Here is a 25,211-nt window from a genome sequence, read left to right on the forward strand (position 1 = left end):
ACCCGGATCCTCTCTCAGTAGCCGCTGTGATTCAGTTGTCTGACCGATACTCTGTGATCCGCTGCCTCTGCTAGACGTCACTTCCGCCCGCACACCAGAGAAACTTTCACAATAGAGCTAACAATAGACACCACATTCGGTAACAGCCACGTCTTCTTCGTTTTTTATTCTCTAACATTGTGTGACATGCAATGCTCGTGGTTGGCATTATTCTGTTGTGCGGACCAGAAGAGATATTTATTCATTCAAACTCATAAAAATCTCTGTATTAAACGTTTTTATTTTCAAGCACATCTATCAAGAGCTACTAAAACCCTACACAGCAAAAATGTCATTCTTTTGTCATATTAAGATTTTTTCAAAATAGATGTATATTACATACAATGAATACACAATATATTATATTCCGATTTTCAGTTTATGCTAACTTGTTTGCAATTTCATTTTCATTTCTTTATCGAAATATTGATATTTTCATTCTACTACCCGTGGAAGAACACGGACAGCGCCGCCATCTTAGTCCACCCCATCTTGGTATTATTCTCTGGTTCGTTGCCAGAGACTAATCTTCTCCGAATTAAAGTGTCTGGTCTCGCACATAAACAAAAGATGGGTTCCTTTGTCCAGCTGGCCTGGCTCCATTCTCTCATGTACAGATGTCTGTTCCAATTATGGAAAATACACAACACGAAAAAACTGTCAATAATTGGGAAATAATGTAATTACTCAATCTCAAATACTTTGAAAGCAACACGATTCCTGCATTAAAAAAAATCAACAAACAGTTGATAAAAAATGTATTACAAACTAACGGGAGAAGGGTAACGTTTTTGTTTTTTTGTTTTTTTGTTTTACAAGTTTTGTTCTTGGTTTTTAGGATACAGTTTTGCATCCTATAAGCAGCTGTTAGCTCTTCTTCAGTCCTTTCGATCCGGTGGGTGGCGGTAATGTAACTAAAAGCCTGTAAATAGAGACGAAGAAGAGCGTGTGCACTCACTCTCTGGTCCCTTGCTCTCTTCTATGTGTTTGTATGTATATATATCCCTAAAATGGCTTTAATTGTGGATGGAAACAAAGCTGCTCTCAGCGGGAGACGGGAGGACAATGACGATGGCAGGACTGAAGGCAGCAGGTAGTGGACTCAGGAAAGAGTTCGTCCCTTCGTTTCATGGCCTGTCTTCAGCAGCGATAGTGTCACTCTGCTTATATTAACTTGAAGCTGTTTCTTGGTGTTTTAGTTTCCATTGCTACTAACATCCTCCCATTTTCTCGCTGTCTGGGCTCGCTCCATCCACATCCTGTTACAATGTCTTCTCTGTGTTCCAATCTGTATTGATTGTATGTGCTGAAAATTTCCGTGACTTTTCCTGTCTTCAAAGTGCATTTGTTAATTCCAAGTCTCTTGTAAATTTGGGAAGCAACCAGATCTGTTAGGAGATAACGACAATGCGAAGGGATCATTCAATATTCATTAATTCTGCCTCATTCTAGAGATATTCAGGCATTCAGACCCCAGTATTGTTCTAGCTCTCTGAGCTGGTGTGTGTTAGACCTTGGTGATTTGGGCATCAGAGGATATCATTTTTCGGGAGCTCCTTTGCAGTATCTTTCTTTGGTAACATTTAACGTTTTTTTTTTCCAGGTTAGAGTCTTGCTTGGATCAACCTATAGATTCAAGCAGCATCCATGAAGTTGTGCACTATACACCCTCACTGCTGCTGCCAGGTTAGGTGAAGTTATTACCTGTAGTTCCTGTGTAGTTGAGTCTGAAATGCTCTCAGCTGCAGTTCATGTTTTTTTTTTTTTTGTTGTTGTTGTTTTTTTTATTCCTAATGTCTTCCTGTTCCATACCAGCCAAGCACTATGATGCAGACACAACCGAACCAATAAGCTGTGGTCTTCAGACTTTAGATGAGCTCTTGTCATGGAAACGAAGTGAAGCAAATCCCTTTAATGTGGCAGTTGTCCCTCTGGCACCTAGGGAACCCCCTCTTGCCACCACTCTTCGACGGACATTGGTGTCTCATGACATGATGGGAGGCTACCTGGATGACAGGTATGAATCCATATGTAAGAATAAAAAGATGTTCTCAACATGTGTGGTCAGGGTGACCTTTCTGGTTAGTGGGGGCTATGGCAAATATACAATTGTTAATGCACATGGCCTGTATATGGTCAAGTATGTGGACAAGTTGACTCATTACTTAACAGCTTATACAGCTGCAGATTGATTTTAAACCATATAACAGTCCTCACTTTCCTGGTAATGTAGGAGTAAGTAAGTATATATTATATAACATTATTCATTTATTCATTCATGAATTCATCTTCTACCGTTTATCTGTTTCTGGGTTGTGGCGGGTGCTCGAGCCAATCTAAGCTGTCATTGACACTGACATTTAATTTTACAAAGAGTTTGGTCTAGACCTGCTCTATATGTAAAGTGCCTTGATGTAACTTTGTTATGATTTGGCGCTAAATAAATAAATCTGATTTGATTTGATGAGGGCAAGATACAACCAGGACAGGTTGCCAGTCCATCATAGGGCCAACACATAGAGAGAGACAGAGATGAACAACCACTCACACTCAGACCTACGGACAATTTAGAGTCACCTTCATTTATTCCTTCTGATTTTAGTTAGTCTCCTTTTTATGTAACTCACTCATATCGTGCTGATTGGCTGAGTAACATCATGTGACCAGCAGCATAAAGGCTGCGCTGGTCACTGTAGAAATACTTTGAGTTGTAATCACTCTTATTAAATTGCATAGCACTGGTCTGGACTCAGATAGGCATCACCAATCCATCCATCCATGCAGGAGGGCTGGAGGCAGTCCCAGCTACCCCTGGGCAAGAGGTCACCAGTCCATAACAGGGCTGACACATGGAGACAATCAACCACTCATGTTTACATTCTACAGGCACACATCTACAGACAATTTAGAGTCATCACATAAACTAACCTGCATGTCTATGGACTGTGGGAGGAAGTTAAAGAACCTGGCGGGAGCCTAAAGAGTAACAGGCAGAACATGCAAACTCCACACAGAATCCTTCTTGCTGTTAAGTGATAGAGCTAACCACTGCATCACCACGACATTGTCCTTCCTGCAAAATATCACCTCCCAAATGAAAACTCTAAGTGTTGTCTGTTAGCATTCAGGTATATTTTATAGTCACATCTTTTAGTAGATTTCACACATGGGTTTTTTGGGATATTGACAAAGGGTCCTGCCAGTTGGGACTCAACCTGGAACATCCTTCTCAGGGCTCAATGAGTCAATATGGAACATACTCTAGCCACTCAGATGTCAGTGTGTGCTGTGATTTTCATATTTGTTTTTCTCTTGTCTCCCACCTGTCATGCATGCACCATAATGCAGTGTGACGGTTTCTTTTGTTAAGGTTTACCCAGGGAACAAGTGCAGAGACTCCGTACGCATTCTACCACTGGCAGCACATTGATGTTTTTAATTACTTCACACACACCCTCGTCACGGTTCCGCCTGTTGTGTGGACCAATGCTGCACACAGACATGGAGTTGTCGTTATTGGTGCGTGAAATGGTTCACTTTATTGTGTTTTGGGATTGAAACCTCAAGCATAGCATAATTAAAGGATGAGAGGACAGTGCAGTTGTGAGAAGTGAATCAGGCTTCCTCTCCTCACCTCTACTCTGAGGGATGAAACATGCTGTTGGATTTTCCAGGGACTTTCATCACAGAATGGACTGATGGTGCCAAAGCGTGTGAGGCCTTCCTGAAAAATGAGGAGTCATACCGGGCTGTCGCCGATAAACTCGTCCAAATCAGCCGCTATTATGGCTTCGATGGCTGGCTCATTAACATAGAGAACACCCTCAGTGTAAGTAAAACACTTCAGCTCTGGCATGTAAACTTAAACTAATGCTTCTGGTAGCTCAGTCAGACATGGTCAGCTGAGCTGATGTTTGGCTATGGTAATCTCTACAACATGCCGTCGTATGCAATGTCCCTTAATACACCTTGTGTGTGCGTTTTGTCATCTGCCTACAGGAAGTTGCAGTGTGGAACACACCTTTGTTCCTGCGCTATCTGACAGACCAGATGCATGAGCGCGTGCCAGGCAGCCTGGTGCTGTGGTATGACAGTGTGACGCAGAACGGACAGCTCAACTGGCAGAATGAACTCAACCAGACCAACAAGTAGGGAGCTGGATTAGTGACAGAACTCATTGTAAATAACCAAGATGAGAAGTGAGGTACTAATTAAAAACATAATATCCATCTCTCACTCACAGGGTGTTTTTTGATTCCTGTGATGGTTTCTTCACCAACTACAACTGGACGGAGCAGAACCTGGAGTGGATGAAGGACTACAGTGAGATCCAAGGCCGTACAGCTGACGTCTACATCGGGGTAGACGTGTTTGGCCGAGGCAAGGTGGTAGGAGGAATGATGGAAACCAATAAGGTAAGCAGTGTTGATAAAATTTTAAGGAGCCAGTTGTAGTTTTCAGCAGGTCATGGAAAATCTGCATCTTCTTGTGCTGTGTGACTTCAGGCATTGGAAGTTATTCGGAGACATAGCTTTTCAACAGCCATCTTTGCTCCGGGCTGGGTGTACGAGTCCCATGATGATAAGACGGAATTTCGCAAGAACCAGGACATGTGAGCACTACTCAACATTCATACCAACACACAACTAATGCGTGTGCCATGTAATCATAGCATCGCTGGTTTGAATCCTAGCAGCCACCTGCAGGACGTTTCTCTCGCTCACTGCTTGTTTCCAGTTGGCCCCTCTGCACGTTACTGACTAAAATAAAGGAATAAAAAACCCCAACAATAAAGCTTTGAAAATGCTCACAGATAGCATGCATTAGTTTGCTCGATTTTGAATATTTTCTCCACTTTAGCTCATGTCAGACACTCATTTGATTTTGGAACTACTTTTTTGACATGTGAAGATACAAGTGGCTTTTACAAGAACTGTTATGTGTGGACCCCTGAGTCAGATCATCTCCAACAGTGCAGCTCTGTGAGATAATCCTGGTCTGTGGTGGTCAGGACCTACTAAAGTGGTCCAAGGAAGGAAAAACACTGAACCACTGGGTTCTGGATCAAGGCTCACTGATGGCTATGGGGGGGTGAAGGCAGGACCATGTTGTCTAATCCAAAAGAAGAGCTGCTGTAAGGCAGACTGCTGAAGTTCACGTGGGTTCCGACAGAAAGGTTTCAGAAAAACTGATGAAAACAGTGTGACGCTTTTGGTAATGTTCTGCTGGGAAAGCTTGGGACCTGCCGTTCATGTCAGATATAACTTTGACATGTGGCGCCAACCTAAACATTATTCAGACAAGTCCAGCTCTTCATGGAAACAGTATTCCCTAATGCCAGTGGCCTCTTTCAGCAGGATAATGCTCTCTGTCGTAATGATCCAGGATCAGTTTGAGGAACAACAATCAGTTCAAGGTGTTGACTTTGCTCCATTCTCCCCAGACTACAATCATTGATCATTCTTCCTGCAGGTTCTGGGCTCTTCTGTCAGACTACCTGTACGTCCACCGGCCGGCCTTGCCTCTCCCCTTCACTTCCTCCTTCTGCCAGGGCTTTGGGACGGCTGTTTACTGTAGAGGAAAGGTACTGTCAGAGGGAAATACGTTACACCACCATTACTACTGGGGAAGTCCAGAGCTCCAGAAAAAGATAGAAAAGCTCTGACGTTATCAAAGTGTGCTGTGCTACAGATTAACATTAGCAGAAAGCCCTTTGTTCTTTTTAAATGGTTGGGTTTTTTTTCCTTCCTCCTTCCTTCACTACATATTCCTTGTGAAAGGGCAGTGGGACTAACAGTTCCATGTCACAAATAAAACATTCCCTGATTTAAGCCGCAGGACCTATGGAGCTGAACTAAATTACCGAAATACCCCACAGACCAACAAAGCCAGTTTAAAGGGAAACCAGAAAAACAGTGGCAGTAATGTCTGTCCATGAGCTCTATTCCAGTTGAGAGTCCAATTTCTGCATTCTAGATGGTAGAGCTGAATAATATGCTTTATCAAAAAAGTCAAAATTTCTGTATTTTATTTTCACAGAATTCTGCAAAATGATGACAATTTGATTTTGGTTAGGATCTGACCCAAACAATTTTTTTTTTTTTTTTGTTGTTGTCTTTTTTACAAGGAATAGAAGAGTGTAGGAGAATGTGATCTGCAGGCTGGGGGTCTGGTTCATTACAACATTCATCTTTAAAATAATTTTTTGTAATATTCCAATTAAATTATCACATATGATATAGTTATCAATAATAATGTGGTACACACCCCTAATTGATAGTATTTTGACTGAGATAGGCTAAAGAAAACCTGGATTTGTCCGGTGAACTGAAATGAATATAGTTTTTTATTTATTAGCTTGTTTTATTGGTGCTGCCATGTTGAACACATTTGCAGCAAGAGACAGAGAGAAGCTGGTTCAACCTGAGTGCCCAGGAGATTCAACCCACGTACTATCACAGACAGCTGGAGGGCAACGGCTGGCTGAGGAGCCGGGGCTGCCCGGAAGATGCCTGGAATGGAGGCTGCTCACTGCTGCTCGAGGGCCTCATTCCTGCCTCTCGCACATCTCCAGTTTGTGCCAAGTGTGTGTGTTTTCCTTTGACATAGGGGAACGGTCTCCAAACATAAGTGTAGCAGCTTTTGGTTTATTTTTGCTTGTTCTGTGTCTCTTAGGATCCTCTCCCTCCATGTGCCCCTGCCATCCAAGATCCTGGTGAGCCTCATCTATAAGTTGTCTGCTGGGATAACGGTCTCTTTGGAGCTGAAGACAATAGAGCATGGCTCACACACAGACGCAGAAAACGACAAATGTGAGTTTCTTACTCTCTGTCTAATAGCTACTTGTGTTATGTAGAGCTGCCCTACTAAACTGCTTCTAAAATACTACAAACTGAAATGTTTCAAAATTGGTCAATTAAACCAAGAACTTGGAAACTCAGAATGACCAAAAAGAAAATATACAAAATGAGGATGAAATTGAGGGTTAGCCTAACCCTAAACCCTACCCACCCCTATCCTAACCTTAACCCAACCCTTTAATCCCCCCGCTCCCCTATCCTAACCATGACCCTTTCCCTCCCCCCAATCCTAACCTTAACCCCCCCCCCCCCCTTTTTTTTTTTTTTTTTAAACCCTCCCTTCTCCGACACAATATCCAACCCTGTGACCCCAACCCTAACCTTAACCTCTCCCCTGCTCTTCACCCTACCCCCTTCCTCCTCCCTCCCGTAAAAAGGGATAAAAATGAAAAAAACATTTTTTTTAAAGTGAATACGCCACCTGTGCCAGAGCTGCTCAGAAAAAAACAATGAGCCTCTTGTCCCCTGACCTAACCTAACATCTGGGTGAAAGAATTTTATTTCATATCAGTGAAGTTCAGGTCAGGAGCATTTCACCAGGTTAATCATAACTACAGGAGCAACATCACCTTTAGGCTCTGATACAGTCACATTCTAAACATCCATGGGATATTACTATTATTAATGTGGATGCTAACATTACTACTAGTGATTAGAAGCAGGAGAGCTGATTGAGTAAAATGACATTGGAAAGCGATTAACCAACAAATCCTGGTCTGAAGTCAGAGCTGCAGTGTCTTTGAGTGCAGATTGTGTGTGACATGTATCTACATAGGTGGAACCACAGAGCACATACACACATTACACACAAGGATGGTGCACATAGTGTTTCCCAATCAACACCTGCCACTACAGTTTTATATTGAAAAACAAGCCTTATTGTAAAATAGAAGATGTGTAACATGGTAATTTGAGCTCTGTACAGCTCACTGATTCATTCATAGAAACTAATGCTGTGTAAAACAATAATACTATTCACCCACCAAGGTATAAGCACCTGGCTTTTAAAAGTAGTGGGGGTCGCACTCTGCTAGATTTCTTGAATATTAGCCTTAATATACTCCCATGATTAATTAACCATTTTGGCTGACACACCCTGAATTAGTTAGTTTTAGGGTTAGGGTAATACAGTGTTATGTCTCTACTGTACATAAGAAATCTTTCTGTATTAATACTTGAATGTTAAGGTTGGTGTTAAAGAATGATTAATTTTGAAGGTTGTTTAAGAATATTATCTTTTAACTAAAAATAACTCAACACAAACTGATTCAATGTTAAATCAACTCATACAACTGATTAATTGCATCTGCAAACAGTGTTTCTACTTTTCTTTTAGTTTCAAATCAAAGTCATAATTGATCCAAAAGTGATGTATAAGTGGTGGGAAACCTCTTATATTAGCTTTATTCTAATGCTAATAAATTAATCAAATCAAATCAGATTTATTTGGATAGCGCCAAATCATAACAAAGTTACATCAAGGCACTTTACATATAGAGCAGGTCTAGACCAAACTCTTTATAAAATAATTTAAAGAGACCCAACAGATCCCCCGATGAGCAAGCACTTCCATGGAGAGCGAGTGGCCTGCTACGACAATAAGGAACTATGAGCTCTCTGAGATATGATGGAGCTTGGCCATTAAGAGCTTTATATGTTAAAAGAAGGATTTTGAATTCCACTCTATATTTTACTGGCAGCCAATGAAGAGCAGCTAACAGGAGAGATATGACCTCTTTTCCTAGTTCCTGTCAATATTCGTGCAGCAGCATTCTGAATCAACTGAAGGCCTTTCAGAGATTTGTTTGGACATCCAGATAGTAACGAGTTACAGTAGTCCAGCCTAGAAGTTACAAATGCATGGACTAGTTTTTCTGCATCATCCTGAGAAAGGATGTTTCTGATTTTCCTAATGTTTCTCAGGTGGAAGAAAGCTGCCCGACTAACTTGTTTTTTGTGAGGGACAAAGGACATGTCCTGGTCCTTACTCCAAGGTTTCTTACAGTGGAGCTGGAAGCCAAAGTAATGCCGTCCAGACTGATGAGATGATTAGATAGTATTTTTCTGAGGTGCATAGGACCGAGTACAATAACTTCTGTTTTGTCAGAGTTGAGAAGTAAAAAATGTCCAGTCATTCAGACTTTTATGTCTTCAAGACATGCCTGCAGTCTGACTATCTGAGTGACTTCATTTGGCTTCATTGATAGGTACAGCTGAGTATCGTCTGCGTAGCAGTGGAAGTTGATGCTGTGTTTCCTGATAATGTTGCCTAGAGGAAGCAGATAAAGCGTAAAAAGGATTGGTCCAAGTACCGAACCCTGCGGGACTCCATGACTGACTACAGTACATGAGGAGGAGCTGTTGTTAACATGAACAAACTGATGTCTATCTGATAAGTAGGATTTGAACCACTTTAGTGCAGTTCCTTTAATTCCAATTTCATGTTCCAGTCTCTGTAGTAAAATATTATGATCTATGGTGTCGAATGCAGCACTAAGCTCTAGAAGGAGAAGTATGGAGGCTAATCCATTGTCTGAGGCCATTAGAATGTCATTGGAGACTTTAACCAGCACTGTTTCTGTGCTATGATGGGCTCTAAATCCAGACTGAAACTGTTCAAACAAACTGTTCCCACCCAGATGGTCATGTAGTTGTTTTGCTACAGCTTTCTCAATGATTTTAGAAATAAATGGAAGGTTCGATATGGGTCTATAGTTTGCCAAAACATCTGGATCAAGATTAGGCTTTTTAAGCTGGGGTTTGATGACTGTGGTCTTAAGTGCCTGAGGTACATAACCCACAAATAAAGTCAGATTAATCAAATCTAGAATGAACGGCTCAATGAAATAAAAGATCTCTTTAAAGAGGCTAGTTGGTACTGGGTCTAATAGACAGGTTAACGGTCTGGATGATGAAACTATAGAAGCTGGCTCTGAGAGATTTAGAGGTGAGAATGATTCCAGATGTAAAAGAGGCGTTGCAGCTGATTCAGGAGTTGCTGTATTCAGTAGAGATTTTTATCTAACGTAGGCAAGAGCTGATAAATTCTTTCTCTGATGGTGAGGATTTTATCTGTAAAAAAGTTAATAAAATCATCACTGCTTAGAGCTAAGGGGATCACTGGTTCAACTGAGCTATGGCTCTCTGTCAGCCTGGCTACAGTGCTGAAGAGAACCCTGGGGTTGTTCTTGTTTTCTTCTATGAGTGCTGAGCAATATGAACTTCTAGCACTGCGGAGAGCTTTTTTATATGTTTTTAGGCTATCTTTCCAGGCTCTGTGAGACTCTTCTGACTTACTGGAATGCCAATTTCTTTCTAATTTCCTTGATGTCTGCTTTAAGGCACAGATTTGGTAATTATACCAGGGAGCCAGCCTCCTCAGATTGAATACTTTCTTTTTGAGAGGGGCGGCATTGTCGAGATTCGAACGCAGTGTGGCCATAGTGCTAGTCACAAGGTCATCAACCTGTGTATGGGAGAAATCCTCATTTGAATTTAGATACGGCATTTTTGGGAATGATGACCAAATGTTATCTTTATGAAGTGTATAAGTATAACATCTGCTGAAGATCAAATCTCAGGAAGTGCAGCCACTTGAACAAGTGGCCTGTAGTTTCCATCTGGTTTTCTGACTTAAATCTGGAGCACAGGTAGAACAACATGTTGAATGAGAATGTGGAAATTGTCCAACAGTTCCTATCTACTCTCCCCCATCTCAAGGGTTAGCTTTTATTAGTTCCCTGTATAAGTGGATAGCTGGTACAGTACATGAGCTGCAATGGTTCAGCGTTCACTACCTGGCATTAACTGTACACATCTGTTGTCTGCAGTTGCTTCTGTGAGTCCTGAAGTTTTAGATCAAGGACATCCCCTGGTCAGCCAATTGTCTGAGCTATGTGGAGACTCAAATCCAGATGGGTGGACAGTCAGGTAAGAAGCACACACAATAACAGCTGACACTCGGATACAGGGCATACCCATAGCAGATTGTGTGCTGCTCCCTATTACACATCTCCCACCTCCCCAGATAAAATTAAGTTCAATGAAGAATTAGTCCCAGGGGCGTCTCATGCTGGGAACACTTAAACACACCAAAGGAAAGCTCTTAACGGTTACATCTGGTGCTAAGGAAACTGAGTGTGCTGCAACAACTTCACCTCCAACTGGCTGAGGGGTATTTATGAATGAATTAGTTTACTGTCATTACACAGCCAATCTTAGTCAATAGCAAAACAGCAACAGGCCTACTGTGGTTGGCAGGGACTGTCTCAGCTGCCACCCCCAAGTTCTGTCTTTTTGATCTGCAGATCAGTTGTTCATGAGAGCTTCTCAACTGTGGAATAATTCCCTTTAGGTCAAATTAGTCACCTCAATATCCCCTTTCAAAAATACTCAATACTCAAGAATGGCAATACATTTTTGATTTGTATAATGCTTTCATTCTTTAAATCATTATCAGGGATGTATGTGTTTATTTATATCTAATTTAATTTGTTCTCTTCTACATCTTATATTCTTTATATCTTTGTTGTATTTTCTCACTTTTTTTGTTCAGTCTGAATTCCTGTCCTTTCTCTCCTCTTGGTGTCTGTGTGCAGATGTTCACAGCTAGATCTCGGTGGCTGTGCTCTTAAAGAAGTCAGTGTCACCATCCAGCGTACTGGAGAACCTCAGGACACAATGTTCAGCTGCAGAATGGGAGAGATCATGGTGAGACCTGCTGTATTCAATTACTCTCTAAAATGCACAAATTGGGGAAGTACAGTAATGCTGTTTATGAGACTGTGGGTTCAGCTGTAGACTGGAAACCTGCCCACTCTCACCCAATGTCCACAATTGTGGGCCATTCTGGGCATTCTCAGTGCCCAGCACCATGGGCACTGAGACTCTCTTAAGCATCAGGATTTGAGGCTGCAGGAGTATATTTTACAGCCAAATATTGCTTTTGTTGTTCAATGAATTTATACATATTTTCTGTGATGGACCGGAACCCTCTCCAGGGTGCACCCTAGCCTCACCCAATGTGAGCTGGGATTGCATCCCCCTCCAGCACCCTCAACGACCTGGAAATGGATAAGCAGTAAAGGATGAATGAATAAATGAAACGTGTAATTCAATGGAGAGTAGCTGTTGCTAACATAAGCCCCGAGAGCAGAGTTCTCCAACTCCGGTCCTGGAGGGCCACTGTCCTGCATGTTTTATATGTTTCCTACTCCAACACACCTGATTCAAATGAGTGGCTCCTTATCAGACTTATCAGGCTCAGCAGAGCTGGATGACAAGCTACATTTACAGCAGAGTTTCCTGATACCTTCAGCCTCTTCTAGTGAACGTATCTCCTGTCCTGTCTATGTTTTTGTCAACAGCTCCTGGATGTAGCCAGTTTACAGGCTCCCCCAGAGTCCCTTCAGGGTTTGTGTGTTTATGATTTGGTGTGGCTGCATGGTGCTGGCCCATCGCTGGAGTCCACCTCTCCCTGCCTGCACCTCAACGCCACGCTGCGCTGGGACTACCCGACCCAGCTTGTACACCACTTCAGGGTGTACTGGCGACAGCTGAGAAGACCTGACCCCCGAATCCCCCCAGGTCCGCTGGCTCTGGTGGGACGTTCATATTCTAATCTGTTCAGGGTAACAGAGCTGATAGTACCGGAGCCGCCTGGTCTGATGGAGCTGGTGGTGGAACCAGTGGTCAGGAATGGGATCCCAGTCCCAGAGAGCCACTGGGGAAGAAGAAGGCTCAGCTACACAGCAGGCAGCGTACATTGACAGTAGACAGCTGACATAAGCAATACAAGCACTGGTAGAAAACCGTCTTACAGCTTGTGTTATTCTCTGACAGGAAATCTCTTGTGAGCTTAATCCTAGCTGTGTGGAATTGTTTCTATGACAACAGTAAGCTTGACAACATATCACCAAAGCTGTTGGATGGCCGACCAGCATCAAATTTAGAGTTTTATTATGATTTTGTTTGACTTGTTTTTCTTATCATTGTAAAAGTGACAGAAAACAGAAGTAAACCGATATTAGCAAAGGAGCTAATGTTAAATTAAAAGCATGGATCAAAGCTAATAAGTTAAATAAAACACAGGAGTGAACACATTATCTCAGTAGGCTTGAGGGAACTTCTTGGCAAGTTTTGGCACAAATTTGATGGCACAAATGTTTGGATTCAGCAACAATTGATTAAGTGGTCAAATGTCATAGTCAATGTGACTGTACAAAACATGTTTCTGGCAGTAGCTCACATATTCATCCTCTAATTATGATACAATTGATTAAAGCTTTTAATTGAGATAATGATATTTGATGTTAATGTGGTCAAAAGTTAACTGGCTGACTTCATAATGTTCTGCAGTAGTACTACTGACCAGTGTTGTAATTTGAGAACATTTCCAGCAACCTGGTTGGTTGGCCACCAGTTTGTCATTCTTGTCTTTAGTTACCAGGGTGACAGGTCCCAGCCCATATGATGAGTTGTCTCGAAAGCAGCTACAGATGACACCAGTGCCTTTATGAGAAGTTTAATAATTCACAGCTAAAGGTTCTCAGAGCATCATTTTGTAAAAGAACAATGTCAAAAGATGCTGGTGCTCATAAAAAGATACTTTATGGACGCGTTGTTTGTTTTTAGCTTATAGAGATGACTGTGATGGGTGCTGACAATCCTGATGTCCCTGTTTGGGAAAGGAAGACAAAGCTTGACATGATCAAGCAATATGGTGAACATGATGCTATTCTGCTTGAATTATTCTGTCCTGCAGATGGAAAATATCCGTCCATTAAATTTTGTCAGTGTTAAAACTGAAGGCATTCATGTTTATACAGTAAATATGAAGCTGGTTAGTCGGGTGGGATTTGTTGTGCTATAGATGGTGTTCGGTGTCTGAAACCCTCCACTAACACCCCTAACTGCCTGTACCTTCTTATTGACCCACAAATGAATTCACCCTCTCTACTATCATGTGTCTTCTTTTTAGTTGTGTGCGCTTAAGCAAACAAATAACCTCTCTGTTGATTATAATGTACAATTTCCTGATTGTCATATGAATTAAAGATGAAATATCCAGTTACCATAATAATTGGCTGTGGGTTTTCTCATCTAATTAAGCTAATAATACATTTTATTTATTAAGCATCTTTAAAGACCATTTCTCAAAAGCTTCACAAAAAAAAAAAAAAAAAAGACACTTTGTGATTCAAATAAAATTCCCAGATTGTATTCTGTCTTTGAAGATAGTGGAAAAACCAACCAGTCTAATACAGAATAAGTCCTAAAAACCAAATTAGAAAATAACTGCACGTCAACCACATATCTAGAGAAAATGTTGCCATGTCCACACAAGATCTGCCTCAGAGGCATGTGTGTGACAAATTAAAGGGACACAATAGACAAGGAATCTCCTAGTTTAACAGGAGATTAGTCAGTTTGAGCCACAGCACTCAGCTCTTCAGCTGGTTGATAAGATATTGTTGGACCAAAGATGAAAGTTTCTCTGTCCAGCAGTCATTACAATAGGCTCATAAATTGGAGCTCTGTAATGTAACTAGATTCAATAAAGTTAATGTTCAAGACATAAGAACATTTGGTTTTTGAGTTACTGCTGGAAAAGGGGTCTCACAGCCTGGATGAGGGAAAATGTTCAGTTGCCATTAGAGTTGACCTTGGGATGGATCTTACCAAACACGCACTGGACCATGAAAACAGAAAACACACCGCTACAGATGAACATGAGTTTATTTTACATCATACTGTGCAGAATTTAAACGTCCTCATCCTGTTAACAAATTCAAAGTCATCTACTACCAGTATACCACACCAGGTGGCTCAGTGGGAATGAAATAAAACATTTCAATATCAAACAACATTTTTGTTTACTGTATCAAAAAATGAAGTCATTGCAATTTAAAGTAGTGGGACTATCAAAGAGTGGCATAAAATCAACACTTTTTACAGTCATGCCCCAGTTTTTTCTATATGTGAAGCTGAAAGTGGTAGTTAAGACCTTCAAAATAATCCAGACTGCACATGTAAGATTAGGTTTTTCCAGGTTTCCTACATATACGTAAAAAAAAGAAATAAAGAAAAAAAGCTTTCATAAAACCAATACTGTAGAAGAGAAGTGTGTTAACCAAAAAATAGGTCATCTTTCTAGTTGCTTTATGGCTGAGTTACACAGGTCATCATTGTGATCAAGGAGGACTTAAAAGAGTTTTGATTTGGTTTAGCAGAGTGAATTATAAAAAAAGTCATGCATTTGTGATTGTCAAGAGCCATTCCAACTGGTGTCAGAGAGGGTGCCTCAGGCTTGCTTGGTGATCATCTTCATCATCTGCAAGGCCATGGGTCCCTGGTCTGAGGGAATCTGCTCAAACAGAAAAAAATGAACTTTTTATGATCAAATGTAACTTTAGAATTCTTTCACTACTGACAGTACTTGATCACTATTGTATTTCTATTGCGTTATTGTGTAGTTTTTTAACTTAAAACAATTATTTCATGTTACTATCTTGAAATTCTTGTCCAGCATGTGGTGCTATGATAGATATGTTTTATTTAACTTTTTAAACTGTCTAACTAGAAGCTGTCATTTAATTTCCAAGTTAGAAATGCTTCTAAAAAATTTAAAAAACAAAGTAGCCCATGATGCGAGTGAATGAATCTTGATGTGAATCACTAGAGGTTGGTATCTGAATGGTTTACAAACTCCACACAATGCAGCTGGCATCTCACCATGTGACCAGCTCTGAGGATCCAATAAAAGGCAAAGTTCTTGTAGGTTTTGTAGAAAGCTCCCGTGACACCTGGGGAGTCAGGGTCATTAAGGGGGGTCCACCTAAGCTTGTTAAATCCAGGTAAACCCTCCCACTTCAGCTGCTTCACCCACTGCTCCTGACCTGTAACAAGAGGTATTCTCGTGGCACAGTTGGACTTTAATATTTAGATGGTTGGATCTAATGTAACAGTGTGAGTCAGTTACCCATGGTGTCCACTATGAGGTCCAGCTGTCCATTGTATACAGTGACATTGACTCCAGCGTTCAGTAACAGGTCAACAACATCCACCACAGGCTTCATGAAGTCCCCTGCCATGTAGCTGAACACGTCCTCCGCCTGGCCTGTCAAGGGAGAGGAGACTTACATGAGTGCAGCAAAAGAAAGATGGAACCATTTCTACAGCAGCAGGAAACTGACTCCAGAGTCAGATGTGGAGGTATGCAGAAACTTTACCTCCCCAAGTGACATTCTGGGGAATGATGCCAAGTTTCTTCCTGATAGGCCCATTCATCAGCTGACTCAGTGATTGGCTATGGAGGGGATGAATGTGGCGACGTGTCTGCAGTACTGATGGGACACGAAAAGACAAACACATTCCCCATTGTCCCAAGCCAAAGTAGCCATCTCACATTTTACAAATTGCTGACTGCATGCTTTATGTCACAACGCCTTACCGATGAAGTCCTCTCCTACTGAAGAGCGGCTCTTCCGGTCCGGGTCCTGGGTGAGGATGTTATAGAAGTTGACACCATTTGTGTTCTGGAAAACCAAAACAAACCGATATCAAACCTTTTGCTCCTTGCACATCTACATATAGCACTGATTTCTGAAAAGTAGATCGGGGCAATATCAGAAGTCTAATATCTCATGTCTAAATACTGTGATATACATTTATTTATTGATTATTTTTCAGTTCAAGGTTTCTTTGTCACATGTGAAAGAACAATGTGAAATAAGCAAAGCAAACACTGTTCAGAACAGCAAGACAAATTTAATATTTGATGTTATTCATCAGTGGCCCAAACACAAAGCTTTATGTTCAATTTTCTTCTAAATGTAACCACCATTAAAAGTATGACCATCATGTTGTACTGAAGGCTTAAAACTCGAGACTGAGCCCATAAATGTCCCCTGATTACCATTAGATAAAAAACAAGTTTAAGGCTCCTCAGCATTGGCTTCCCTTTTCAGACCTTGAGTCCATGTCCATTTTCATACACAGCATCTACAGTCTTGAAGACCCTTAGACGGGTCCAGCTGCTTTTATGAAGCTCTAACACTTGAGGTAATGTGGGAGAAAGACAAGGTTCAGAGGCCTTGTCTCTGTTCGTGCAGCAATATGAGAGTCAAGTCATCAGGACGTGCTCTGGCACCTAACAAGTCAAAACAATAAGTAGAAGACATCTGGGTGCCAGGGAAGAGAACTACACCACACATACGCACACAGATCTGCACAATCACTATGGTGGAAGTTCAAGATAAGGGTGAAGGCTATCCACACAACACACACACGTAACCTGTCCTAGGTATAAGAAGCATGTCACATCTTTTTCTGGTTGGTCCTGTCTCTGACTACGTTGTTCATAGGGCTGATGTGACTAAAGAGGTTCCCCATCTGACACCTGTGTCTGGACAACCTGATTTCCTCTTTTCCACCACAACAGCAGTCAATTAGATGACATGATAACCTGCAGTCACCTCAGAGACATGTCAAAGTGGTTGGTGAAATCTGACGAGTCTTCCTTCAAAAGGAAGATAAAGGGTCATTCTACAAGGTGCTAGACTTTTTGCAAGGTGAACTGAAAGACTAATAAATTGCAAGTCCTGGGGCTCCTGTGAGATGTCAGTGTACCCACCTGCTCCACCACAGTTTCAGCCATGGACCACAGCTCAGTGGCTTTCTGGAACTGCTGTTGCTCCACAGCTCGCTTCACCTCCTCTGCTGCACTGCTGACATTGGCCAGGCCAAAATCATCCAGCAGCGACTGCACAGCAGAGAGACCCCTTTCAGGTGAAATGATGTACTTGCTTGCTATTAGAGATCTGATTTTAACTAGACAATGTTAACCTGAAGAGTCTGCTTAGCATGTTACTCACAGTGGTGTAAAGGTACGGTCCCCATGTCATAACAGAGTCTGTGAAAGAAGCACAGGGAGACAGCTTGATCATTTAAACCCTGCTGAACCTGTAATACTGAGCGTCACTTGTTAATACAGAGAGTGCACCTCTGATCTATATGACTAAAATATTCACTTACTCCATTTAACACAGTATTGCTCATTGATATCATGTTTGGGTTAACTGGTCTTTAGGTCTGAGTGTGAGTGGTTGTTGGTCTCTGTCTCTGTGTGTTGCCCAGGGTGACCCTGCCCTCACCCAGTGTGAGCTGGGATTGGCTCCAGCACCCCTCATGATGCAGAAATGGATAAGCGGTTGAAGATGAATGAATGACAAACTACAGAGGAGAGTCAATGCTCCAAAACAAATCATAACAAAAGTCAGCACAACTGCATTCGCGAGACCATTTGTTCATTTATTCTGTGCTTGTACCTCTCTCTTCCTGTCCCCATTCTACAGTTGGTGAATCCAACCCATGATCTTCTTGCTGTGAAGCAAAAGCACTAAGCACTATGCCGCCCTTATCAGTACACACTACTATTCATTTCCCATTCATACTTCTGCTAAAAATCCTACTTCCCAACTGCTAATATTTATTTGTGCACTTATTGTTAATAGGCTCCACTATTAACATTCCATCCTATATTCTCCCCCTTTCTTCTCTTTCACTGTCTCTCTCTTTGCCAACCAATCCAGTTGAGGCAGATGGCTGCCCACCCTCAATCTGGTTTTGCTCGAGGCTTCTACCTCTTAGGGGAAGTTTTTCCTTTGCACTGTAGCCAAGTACTTGTTTTGGAGGGATATGTTGGGTCTCTTTCACAACTCCATAAAGAGTTTGGTGTCTTGAAGCAACTCTGTTTCTATTTGGTGCAACATAAATAAAATGGATTTGATTTATGTTGAATAGATTTTCTATGTCTTGTTTACAATCCCTGACTGCTCCATTCCTTCTGGACGACACCAAAAAAAACTCTGCTCTTTGCTTTCACTTGCACCTTAAAATAATCCTAGGCATTCATTTGAAGTCCAGACTCTGACAGCTCATGAGTTTGTTTCCTCCTACTTGGAAAACTCATGTGTGATTCCCCCCGCTCAGTGTTTCAAGTCATTGCCATGTTTGAAATTTTGGCTGTAGTTGAACAATCTGCTTCCGAATCATCTTTCCTCAACTTTTTGAGGTGAAGGACAAATAAGAACAACTGCATTTCCTCTTTCCTTTTGCAAAACAAGTTCTAGTGTTTCCTACACAAAAGGAGATGAGATAGGAAGCGCTGAATGTCCCTTCCTGATTACGTAGAGAATTCAATCAGCTCTGATCAGATTCTGCTGACATACTTCTGGATGAGATGAGATTTTCAGGGGGGAAAAAAAAAGAGAGACTTTAACCACAGTCTTCTTCGCTTCATTCAGTATTTGGGGCATGGTGCTGCCAACTCTCATTAAGCCTCTTCATCTTCTTGAAGTTTAGTAACCAATTTATTTCTTTCTGTACATAAATAAAAGGTACTCCTTGTGCCCAGTCATGTTTTAATACAAGGTTGGTTCAAAAGCAAACGGTGGGTGACATCAGCATTAGAGCACACACACTTTGCCTTTTGTTACTGTAAATGTTGCTCTTCCTGCGTCTCCTGATGCTCAATCTGGTTTCTGACTGTTTCCTTGCATCTAACTATGGAGCTGTTGCATGAAGTTGAAAACTGAGGGAGCCACTGGTTATTTCCTAAATGTTGTGCAATCACCAGTGGTGGATAAAGTACACAGTAGACTATCAAATACAGATCCCCCCGGTCAAATCTTACTCCAATAAAAGTGGAAGTAACCAAGTTAAACTGTGACTTGAGTAGTTTTATGCCAGCTGCCCTTCCTGACGCAGCTCTCCCATTTATCCAGGCTTGGGACCTGCACTAGAATACCACTCTCCTCTGGTAACAACTCAACTCCCTTTAAGTAACAGGTTACAGCGGACTAAAGACCTTCAGTCAAGTTAACTGTCCTGATGCTTTGCAAACACCATTGTTCAAAAGCTGCATCTACAAAAATGAAATTTCACATGCTCCTCACTAAGCAATGTGACTGGTCGTGGTTGAAGGTTTGAAGTCTGACTGATACTGACCCAGTGGGGAAATCCACGAGTCTCCAAGTGCCACTCCAGCAAATCTGCACTTCACTGTTCCTTGTTCTATGGCCTGGATGGACATCAGACAGATTAAAATTAATTTATCACTTTCAGCAAGTAAAAGACTAGTCAAGCACAATCTGTTGATAGGTTCATCTTGAGTTAGTTAACCTGAGGTTTCAAGGTAGAAGTTAAACCCACAACTCCAGGGATACATTCTGAGTCTCTGAGTCTCAGAGACATTCTGAGTCACGAATGTTACTGGAGGAATTAATGAGAAGTCTAGAATTATACTGAAGGAAATACACTGACCCATCTTATGTCCAGAGAGCTGAAACAGTTTGAACATGTCTATAAACCTTTAAGCAGCAGATACTAGAGCAGCTCTAGGTTATTTATAAATAAATAAATAAATAAATAAAAGAACAGTAAACAGTAAATCAGAGGCATGAACCATTAAAACATACAGTTCATACATAACGTATTCACAAAAAAGTTTGAGATTTCCATCCTATTCATCAATTTCATGTCAGGTCTCTGACAATGAACCTGTGGCCCTGAAGATATAAACATAGCCTGTCAGACTTACAGGGCAGTGCACTCACCTTAGTCAATTCTAGTGAGATTGCTGCAGCCATTTTCCCCCCATATGATTCAGAAAAGATGTAGAAGGGGACGCTCTGCAAAGGATGAAACAACCATTCCTTTAAATCTATCACTTATACCTACAGACCTATGTGACATACAAGTCTATTTTCCATCTTGTGATATACAAGACGTAGAGAAAATTGTGAAAATTCATTGTTAGCAAACAGTTGACGTGTTCTCAGGTAAGACTCACTATACTGTGAGTGCAGCCTCATGTGTTTTACTGAAAACTGCCAGGATACAGAATTCTGGGGGTTACTTGTATTATTATCTGGAGATTTCAGCCCCTGCTGACTGGATAATGTTTTTTATATTTTGAATGGCTAATGTTTTTTTTTGTTTGTTTGTTTTTTTTTTTTATATTTTTATCAGCTTCTGACTAAGTGAATTTCCCTCTGTTATATCCATCGATCATCTGTGTAAAATACAATAATCATGTCCTGACCATAGAACTGAGCATGAAAATATACAAGCTACGCCCACATGTGAGATGACAGAATGCAGTATGATTTGTTCAGGAGAAAGACCCTCTCATGTAAAAAGGCCTCAAACTAAATGGAGGCCTGAGGGGCCAGTGGTCTCGTGTCTAGTGGTAGTGATTATCAATTACAGAGCATATAAGTCACCAGCCAACGCAAAAATGATGGCACAGTGGTTAGCGCTGTTACCCCACAATAAGAAAGTTGTGGGTTTGGTTCCTGGGCCTGGGGCCTTTTGTTCATTGGCGAGTCTAAATTGCCTGAAGGTCTGTGAGTGTGAGTGGTTGTTTGTCTCTGTGTGTTGGCCCTGTGATGGACTAGTGACCTGTCCAGTGTGAGGTGGGATTGGCCCAGAAACTGATAAGGAGGTAGAAAATGAATGTTTCTACAAGCTCCATTAGCTTGTGAAATGAGGAAATCAAGTATCAAGTATTTGGAATTTAAATATTAGAATATGAAGGCCTTATGCAGCAGTACAGAAGGATGGATGTATTGAGAATCAGATGCCATGCCTGGAACTCTGCCTTCTCTGTGAAGAAGTGTTTGAGCAGCTCCAGCATGTCCGAGGCCACCATGGCCACGTTTGTTGCGTAGCCATCAGGCCTGTCAGTGTAGCTGAAGCCGGTGCCGACGGGGTTGTCAACAAATAACACATTGGCTGCCTGAGCCTGAAAGAGCATACACAGACACACAGTTAAGATTAGATAGCATAGACAAGCATGTTAAAGCTTTATTTCAACAGGCTGCTCCAATGAAAACCTTCATGTCACTGAGGGAATTAATCTCTGCCACAAGACTCCAAGAAAAAAAAAACAAAAAACAAAAAAAACCTTGAACAAACACTCCTGAGGGGATCAACTTCCATGTGCCAGGACAGTTAGTCCAGTGATAAAGCAAGCGTCTGGTAAAAGAGCATCTTTAAAACACATCTTACCCAGCTGGTCTTTCTGGGTTTCAGGTCCCTGTTCAAAGGACCAATCTCCTCAAAATTCCCAAAGCCAGTCCCTGATCCTCCTGGTCCACCCTAAACACACACAGACACACTTGAAGCGAAAAGTAAATTCAGATCATGTCTTTCAAATATGAAACTTTATTTTTTCTTCTTTTGCTGACTGACCTTGTGAAACATTTGCCAATTCCAATGTAATAGATAGTAAATGTTAAAAGTAAACTGTTTGGTCTCAGACTTTTTTAACAAGCTCGCAGGTAAAGTTTCTGATTACTAATCCGTGTTCCTCCTGTAGAGCACTGTGACTGAAGGGCAGACAAAATAGACAAAAAGACTAAATACCTAGCCCTGAGGTGAGAGGCAAATTTAGATAAAAAAATATATATATATAAGTATATAATATAAGATGTTCTCTTGAGGCTGTTTTTAAACACAACTAGGACGGTCTAATCTAGTGATTCCCAACTGCTGTGCCGTGGAAGACCACCCTACCTCACATGACTGGGACTCCAAGGCTTACAGTGCCAGTCAGGTGAAACTGGACAATCCTCCACGGCACACCGCTGGGAAACACTGGTCTCATCTAGGCACCGGAAAACTGACAGTGTTGAAACAGTAAAAATGAAAAAAAAAAAAAGAATAAATCACAGTAGAACATAGAATGCTTTACTGTATTTCTTATATAGCTGACTATTGCCATTTAGTTCTTTTCCGTTTATTTACTCAGTTCATGACGTAAAAACCTTGGGGTTTCCAATCAATGTGTGCAATAAGTCTGTGTCTATTTCACAGAATATCTGTATTTAGTGACAAACGTATATAATTTTATCTGTAGCTGTATAACTAATCTTTTAGCCAAGGTGGACTGGCTTTTGGTACATTTTAAACTTTTGGATTTCTGACTCCAAGCCAAGTTAGTTCCTCTTCTTAAATTTAAAAAAAGAAACAAGGCTATTACTCAGTCTCAGCTCTGAAAGTTTTTTTTTTTTTTTTAAGTTAACTGGTGGGTGTAATATTAGCCTCCTGTCAGATAGAATCTAACTTTTCTAAAAAATTATATTTCTCATTACTAAAGTGTGCTTTAGTGGTGACCATTTTCAGTATAAAAGCACTCTGATTTGCAACCTCAGATTTTGATGACATATCTTTCATATTTATAAATATATGGAAAGAAGATTTTTGAAACCTGCTTCAGAATTTTGACATTTAAGCATACTGATGGTGCATTTCTGTAAAATTGGGCACAGGACAGTTTGAGAAATGGTCAAAACAGAGGTAACAGAGCCCATGCCTAACTTAATTGCATTGTATTGGTGTCTGTGCCTCATAAACAGACTGTATAGATAAGAATGCAAGCAGACATGCTACACTACAAAGTATTACATCACACACAAAGAATGGAGTTTGGGGACAACGCATAAAGAAACACAATGGAACAAAACAACAAACAAACGTAAAACCTGCATAAACAGTGTGGTCATTTAATGTTTAAGTTGTAAGTTAAAGTTAGTAGACCTAATTGTGTCTTACCTGCAGCCACATGACCAGAGGCAGGTCCATGTATCCAGGAGTCTGGCTGTCAGCATAATAGAGCCACCAGAACATGTGGGCTCCTTCCCTCACCTGCACATAGTTCCAGGCTTCTTTACTTGCCAGAGGACTGGTGAGCCCTGCAGAGGATTCAGTCAGTTTTATTGTTTTAACCTGATAGACAGTGTTGCTTATAAAATAATCCTGCAGGGCTACAAACTAATATGCAGGTCTATTCCAGAAAACTTGTTGACTAGGCCCTGAACCTACACACAACACTGCAAATATGGTGATAAAGTCATCAATTTGATATTATGAATCAACAACTTCCATAGATAGATAAATCTTCTGCTCCAACATATTCCTTAGAGTGGCTCATATAGCACTACATCTGGGCAGACTCCAGCTGTTTCTGAAGAACGTTGTAGTACTGAGTATAATTGCTATGTTAATCCCGTGGGGAAAGAAATGTGTACCAGCAGTGGAGAAGAGAAGTAATAATTGGTCAACAATATTTAACAAAGTTCCCTACATGGAGTATTGGCAAAATCTGAAATCCCACTTTTGTTGCATCAAGTTTTTATATGAGCTTCTCAGCCACTACACACTTTTTGTTAGTAAAGGGAACGCTCAGGCCTCACCATTGGTCAGCATCGTTTTTAAAATCCACAATTTCAATCAGTACAGTAATGTGGAGACTGGTAGCCTCACAGTTGCGTGTGCACATTTACAACTTCGCAAAGCGGATGAGATTTTGGAATATTTCATGATCGTTTAATTATTAATTATTGTGAAGCAATTTTGACCGCTTGTTAACTTCTGCAATGTGAGCTTTGGTATTTTCTACAAATTAGGAAATAAAAGAGACAGTGGAGGCGAGAGGACAGGCAGGGTGAAAATTATCGTTGTATCTGCAACTGAAAACCTCGGCGGTTTCATGAACTCAACACCGGCCGGCTCTAATTCACACCAGAAGATCAGATGTAAAGTAACAAATATACATAATGAAGAGCATTAATTAACACAATCTTAGTTTCGTTTTTCATAGTTTCACATGAGTGAGGGCGTGAAATAATGAAGCGTTTCAGCATTTCAACAGTTGCAACGCAACCGCACTCCGGTCACTTGTCTCACCTTTACTGACGATAACTACGAAGAGAAAAACCAAGCTGCTAATTTCTGCCGCCACCATTGTTGAAATCCACTCTTCAGGCAACTGTGTCGGACCGCTTTATTGAGTGATCACATGACCGCCTCCAGAGTCAGCTGACTGACGTCATGTTTTGTTTATTCTCATTTATCTTTGCTCAATATTTTTGTGCTAGTTAGAGCCCGCCAAACTATTTTAAAAGTAGAACTGGGCAAAATGTATATTGAAAATGTTTAGTAAAATGTACTTTCAGCAGGACAAGCAAATACACAAAAAACTGACATTACGCTAGTTTGATTATTAATTTCTTCAAAATAACTAACAATTTAATCAAGGATTTGAGTTGTGTGTTTAAACTTGAGCGGAAACGTGATTTTGGGTTGCGTTAACTAGAAGTCCCGCCTCCATCCAGCAGAAGGCAATATTGTGAATAAGTTGAAGAGACACCGGCCGGGTGAAATCAAGACTTCCGTGCAAACACTTAGTTGTCCTTCAAAATAAAATGCCACAAGTCCGACTTTTATTTATATATATGGTATATATAT

General features: G+C 41.0%; 2 protein-coding genes across 2 annotated transcripts; one reads left to right on the forward strand and one right to left on the reverse strand.

The window, feature by feature from the left end:
• The first annotated feature begins 984 nt into the window (after positions 1-984).
• Positions 985-13,967, forward strand: engase (endo-beta-N-acetylglucosaminidase). The gene is made up of 14 exons (XM_029508161.1): positions 985-1,132; positions 1,643-1,725; positions 1,855-2,056; positions 3,410-3,558; positions 3,714-3,868; positions 4,039-4,187; positions 4,283-4,454; positions 4,545-4,651; positions 5,512-5,623; positions 6,436-6,623; positions 6,715-6,851; positions 10,730-10,829; positions 11,498-11,609; positions 12,266-13,967. Exons 1-14 carry the CDS (start codon positions 1,050-1,052, stop codon positions 12,665-12,667), a joined length of 2,151 nt encoding a protein of 716 aa, XP_029364021.1. The 5' UTR covers positions 985-1,049; the 3' UTR covers positions 12,668-13,967.
• Positions 13,968-14,618: 651 nt separating this feature from the next.
• scpep1 (serine carboxypeptidase 1) lies at positions 14,619-24,768 on the reverse strand. The gene is made up of 13 exons (XM_029508398.1): positions 24,651-24,768; positions 23,517-23,656; positions 21,972-22,061; positions 21,550-21,705; positions 20,516-20,590; positions 19,908-19,980; positions 17,774-17,811; positions 17,533-17,661; positions 16,351-16,435; positions 16,130-16,243; positions 15,880-16,017; positions 15,633-15,796; positions 14,619-15,264 (listed from the first exon to the last, which is right to left on the reverse strand). Exons 1-13 carry the CDS (start codon positions 24,706-24,708, stop codon positions 15,202-15,204), a joined length of 1,323 nt encoding a protein of 440 aa, XP_029364258.1. The 5' UTR covers positions 24,709-24,768; the 3' UTR covers positions 14,619-15,201.
• Positions 24,769-25,211: the final 443 nt, after the last annotated feature.

The sequence above is a fragment of the Echeneis naucrates genome, chromosome 8 (assembly GCF_900963305.1).
Source record: "Echeneis naucrates chromosome 8, fEcheNa1.1, whole genome shotgun sequence".
NCBI classification, from domain to species: Eukaryota; Metazoa; Chordata; class Actinopteri; order Carangiformes; family Echeneidae; genus Echeneis; species Echeneis naucrates.